Source organism: Carlito syrichta, unplaced genomic scaffold (genome assembly GCF_000164805.1).
Source record: "Carlito syrichta isolate Samal-C Ts95f unplaced genomic scaffold, Tarsius_syrichta-2.0.1 Scaffold135673, whole genome shotgun sequence".
Taxonomy (NCBI): Eukaryota; Metazoa; Chordata; class Mammalia; order Primates; family Tarsiidae; genus Carlito; species Carlito syrichta.
Window position 1 is genome coordinate 7,246 of NW_007079769.1, and position 5,108 is coordinate 12,353.

The window sequence follows — 5,108 nt, forward strand, 5'->3', positions numbered from 1 at the left end:
GCTCTCCCGTCTGCGTCGCCTCCCCCCTGCGCTTGTGAAGTAAAGCAGCTCCGAGGAGAAGCCTCCGTGCGGGGGCGCGGGGATGGCCGTCAGCCGGGCCTGGAGAAACGGGGAGAAGGGCGCGGGCTGGGAGAGGGTCTGCAGCCCAGGGGCGCACCGGCAGGGACCGGGCACGTGGGCATCGGAAGCCAGGAGCCAGAGAACGCTGGGCCCTCCTGGGGCGGGTCGAGCGACTGACTGCCTTTGCCCCCTAGGAAAGAAAAAGAAGAAAACGCGAGGTGACCACTTCAAACTCCGCTTCCGAAAGAACTTTCAGGCCTTACTGGAGGAGCAGGTGAGACGGGGCTGGGTCCGCGGAGGAGAGCCTGTCCCCGCAGGCGTCTGCTCCGTGGGTGGGGGCAGGAGCCTCAGAGCCCGCCTCCCGTCTCCGCAGAACTTGAGCGTGGCGGAGGGCCCCAACTACCTGACGGCCTGTGCGGGGCCCCCGGCGCGGCCCCAGCGCCCCTTCTGCGCGGTCTGCGGCTTCCCCTCCCCGTACACCTGCGTCAGCTGTGGCGCCCGGTACTGCACCGTGCGCTGTCTGGGGACCCACCAGGAGACCAGGTGAGCCTGCGACCTGCCCGGGCCACGCCCGCTTCTTCCTCCCGCGGCCCCCCAGACCTCCGTCCTCAGCCTGGGCTTTCTTCTCTGCCTGCAGATGTCTGAAGTGGACCGTGTGATTCGGGCGTCCCCAGGGCCTCTGTGCGCCGCCTGGCCTCTGAAAGGTAGCCCCGAGAGGAGGGAGCTCCCTCCGGACCGAGGGCGAGCCGCTGGCGCACCTAAGGAAGTGCATCTTGCCTGCCAGGGAAGACCGGTCTCACTCCCAGGGACTGGCAGGAGGCAGGCCAAGCCCACCGAGCGCTGCTGGAATAAAAGGCCTCGTGCCAGGAGCCTGCCTGTTTGGTCATGGGTGTTTGGGGTGAGGGTGACGGTTGCCTTCTCTCCTACTCAATGCTCCGCCTCCGTTCCTCCTCCCTGCCACTCCCTGCTTCCACTCTCTGCCCCTCTGTGTCCCGGCTGCGAGAGACTCTCTCCTCTTCTATTCTGGCCACCTCCTGTGTCTCTGCCCTTCTTGGATGCTGTTTTATGCCTTTTGGGCTGTTGGCTTAGTTTGTCCTGCTTTTTTATTTCTCTAGTTGCTCTGAGTGTTTTCAAAGTGCAGCTGGGTTCCAGGGCTGGGTGACAGGGAGGTGGCAGAAGGGCCGGGGAATGGGTGCAGAGTGACACGGCAGAAGGAACCAGTCCTGTCTTTGTCGTCAGGTACTTAGCCAAATGGGAGAGGCCACCCTTGTCCTTGGTGCTACCCATCCGAGGGAGCAGTTGTCCTTAGGAAGGCCCTGTTGTCAGGGGCTGCAGCATGTGAAGTCTTCCGCAGCACAGAAGACCCAGACACTTCTGGGAAGCAAGGGGAAATTCACGGCTAGAGGCTCCTGGCCTGGGGCACCCTAGGTGCTGTGCCTCGTGGTTCTAGAGCTTCTTAGGCCCACATCTTGTCTTAGTGGATTGGCGCTGTCACCTGTAAGCCCCTTGGAGTTGCTGTCCGTAAGGCCTGGCGCCCTCTTAAGCACAGCAAGGAAGTGCTTAGCAAATGTGTTGAACAGATGACCCCATTGAGAGGTTAATGAGATCTGGCAAAGTTGGTGTTAGGCACCTTAGGCTCCTGCCCCACTTTTGGGTGCTTGCTTGGGGGCTGGCCCGGATGTTCCTGGCGCTTTCCTGTGGAACTGTTTTCCCTTTCTCTGTAGACTTGCAGCTGGACAGGTGGTGTTGGTGACAGCCTTATATTGGATGGTGGCGATGTCAGCATTTGGAGAGAAGTCAGGTGTGGTGGTTTAAAAAGCGACTTTAAGTTCAGCCCTGGTCCTTCCATCAAGAGGTGGGGTGCTTGCTCCTCTCCCCTAGAATCTGGGCAGGCTCATGACGGCTTCAGCCAGAGAGAATGGCAGAAGTGAGGCTCTGCGATGCTCGAGGCTGCGTCATGAAGGCAGCCGTGCCACCTGTGCTTCTCGGGGACGTCTGCCTCGGGGTTCCCGTCTGATTGGCGCTGTGTCACGCAGTCTCTTGTTGGGTTTGCTTTCTGGCTTCACTGACCCTGTTTCTTTGGTGCTCTAGAAAGACTCACACAGCTTCTACCTGGTGCAAGATTTCTCTCCGAGTCCTGCACTCCCCCTTCCCGAAGGACCTTGAGAGGACAAAGCCAGACCCCAAGGGCTTCCCGTTGCTCTGATGCTAAGTGGCTCCACAGCCATTCACTGACATCCTCTAGGAAGCTGATTCAAGGCTCCCTGGACCCCTACTGAAAATTATAACTCCCCAAGGAAAGCCTTGAAGCATCTTGGCGAGCTTCTGTCATGCTAGGCGAGACAGACTTGTTCCCTACCTCGGGAGTCACCTGGTCTTTGGGAAAGAGACCCTGTGCCAAAAGCTTCTAGAAGTTAAACCCCATATTATATGATAGACTGTCCATTCCTGGGAACATGGGAAGGAGAGCTTAGTGTCAGGATCTGGAAGCCTGGAGATGAGGACTTATTCTTAACTATCTCAATGAGCATGGAACGTAATTGACGTGAATTAGGAGAGTCAAGAATTCTGGGAAGCAGGGTAGTTGTGTCTTCAGTCTTGGAGAATTCCTGGTCCTGCTACTTGCTGGTGTAGCTTAGGTCACTTCACCTCTCTCACTGTTAGAGCCACCTTAAAGCTATTATAGGGATCTTATGAGACAGTGCACCTAGCCCGGGGCCTGGCAGCTAGTGAGTCCTTGGTAAATACGAGCTGTTGATATTACTGCCGAGACCCAAGGCAGTCTGTGGTTGGGCTTTCTGACAGCCAGCTCCCTGGTGGCTGCCCAGCACCTTGGCTGTGTTGGGTACCCAGCCGTTTAGGTTGTGAGTCTTTGAGGGCGGGGCTGTGTCCCAGGGCCCACTCTGGTTCCTGGTAGAGAAGCAGCTTAGGAAGTGTGAAAGAAGATAGATGTGTCCTAGCCCTTTGTAGCCACAGCCACACTGGAGGGACATTGAAAGTCATCCTAATAGGGGGCCGGGCACGGTGGCTCACACCTGTCATCCCAGCACTTTGGGAGGCTGAGGTGGGGGGAGTCGCTTGAGCCCAGGAGTTCAAGACCAGTACGGGCAACATAGTGAGTCCTCCTCTCTATAAAGACATTTATCAATTAGCTGGATGTGGTGGCCTGTGCCTGTAGTCCCAGTGACTTGGGAGGCTGAGGCAGGGGGATTACCTGAGCCCAGAAGTTCAAGGCTGAGGTGAGCCATGGTCATGCCACTGCCCTCCAACCTGGACAACGAAGTGAGACGCCAACTCAAAAATTAAAAAAAGAAAAAGGGGTTGGGTTCGGTGGTTCAGCCTGTAATCCTAGCACTTTGGGAGGCCGAGAGGAGTGGATTGCCTGAGCCCACGGGTTTGAGACCCGCATGGGCAACTTGACGAGACTTCATCTCTACAATAAATAAGAAATTAGCCGGGCATGGTAGTGTGTGCCTCTAGTTCCGGCTACTTGGAAGACTGAGGCGGAAGGATCGCCGGAGCCCAGCAGGTCGAGGCTGCATGGCCAGGGGTGTGCTGCTGCACTCCAGTCTGGGCGACAGAGTGAGACTCCAACCCCCCCAAAAAAAAAACAAAAGAAAAAGGAACTCAACCTAGTGACCGTTTGAGGCATGCAGTCAATGCTTATTGTGGAACTTGGCTGAGGTTGGTTTTCCTGAAAGGGAAGGGAGCTGAGAACAGGCGGGTTGGCCTTTGGAAAAGGACATAGAGGCGTGGAGGTGGGCCAGAGGAAATTCTTGGAGGTGCCTGGGGGTGTCACGAGTCGTGATTGGCTCTTGTCCTCCTTCACTGTGGGGAGGACTCTCATGTCATGGCCTTTGAGGCATCCCATCTTTGAGAGAGAAATTCCCTATCGGCGTGCCAACGGGAAGTCACACGGCCAGGACTTGTCAGTGGCAGGTGACGCACCAGGGCCCCTGTGAGACGCCACCCCAGTGCCTGAGCTCTTGGCAGCCCTTTCCACATTGACTCTGGACTTGGCCGATGGGACATCCACACACTTTATGGAAGCTGAGTGGTGGGGGAGGATAGAGTTTTGCAGACGCGTGGGACACTTTGTGTGGGGAACAGCTCCAGACACCAGTGTTCATGGGGGAGCCCCGTGAGGAGCCTTGATGCGAAGGTGTGTCTGAGGCCCAGGGGTGCTGGAGAGCTTGGTTTATCCAGGGGACAGTACGAAGCGGAGGTGGGAAGGCGGGTCTGGGCCCAGTGTTGTGTCAGTGTCGTGTCGAGATTATGCTGCCTGGGGCTTTTTTCCTGAGGTGCCGTGAGCGGCCCAGGCGGGCCATGGAGGGTCCTTCCCCAGAGGAGTGTGGGGTGGACTGGGAACCTTGGCCATGTGAAGCCCAGTCCGGGGGATCCTGCAAGGAGTCCGGGCGAGAGAGGATGGGGTACTCAAGCCCCGGGAGTGAGAAGGGAAGAGAAGACGGTGGATATGGAGGACGTCCAGTCAGTGAATGGCTGTGGAGCCGGTCAGCACAGAGGGCCATCAGTAGGGTTTAGTGCAAAATGGAGGGGCGGGGGTGGCAGAGCAGGGAGGGGGCAGTGGCCGGAGGTGACAGCCAGGCCAGGCGGACAGCAGAAAGCACAGGAGCTGCAGCGCTGCAGCACAGGGACGAATTTGATGTGTCTGAGGCCAGCCTGGCAGAACGTCCTGCGGTCCATGTCCCGAGCTCGGGAGGCAGGGCCCAAGCGGACTGTGGATGTGGGAGTCCCCTCCATCGCGGGAGGGTCGACGCGTGTGAGCCGGCAAGACGGAGGAGGAAGGGGCGGCGGCCGTCGGAACCCAGGGCGCCCCGAGTGACGCTCACGCGCCAGTGCTGCGAGGACAGCGCTGGGACAGGCCCCGTGCGCCTCTTCGCCGGCTGCCAGGCGCCTTTCTAGTGGCCCCTGCCCGGCCTCACAGTGTGCTCGGCTCAGTGGCCCCCGGGCCGGGGCGGGCCGGTCCACAGCCCAGGACCGTGTCTGAGCGGACCCCCCCCAGCCACGCGCACGCCAGCTGCCGGGTC

The 5,108-nt window shown here is 59.1% G+C and overlaps 1 protein-coding gene across 1 annotated transcript in view; it reads left to right on the plus strand.

The window, feature by feature from the left end:
* The window catches only part of ZNHIT1 (zinc finger HIT-type containing 1), a 5,007-nt gene extending 4,073 nt beyond the window's left edge, over positions 1 to 934 (plus strand). The window contains exons 2-4 of the mRNA XM_008049478.1: positions 255 to 334; positions 434 to 603; positions 698 to 934. Coding sequence (XP_008047669.1) covers positions 255 to 334; positions 434 to 603; positions 698 to 719 — 272 coding nt within the window. The 3' untranslated portion in view covers positions 720 to 934. The remainder of the gene's footprint in view (positions 1 to 254; positions 335 to 433; positions 604 to 697) is intronic.
* The last annotated feature ends 4,174 nt before the right edge of the window (positions 935 to 5,108 follow it).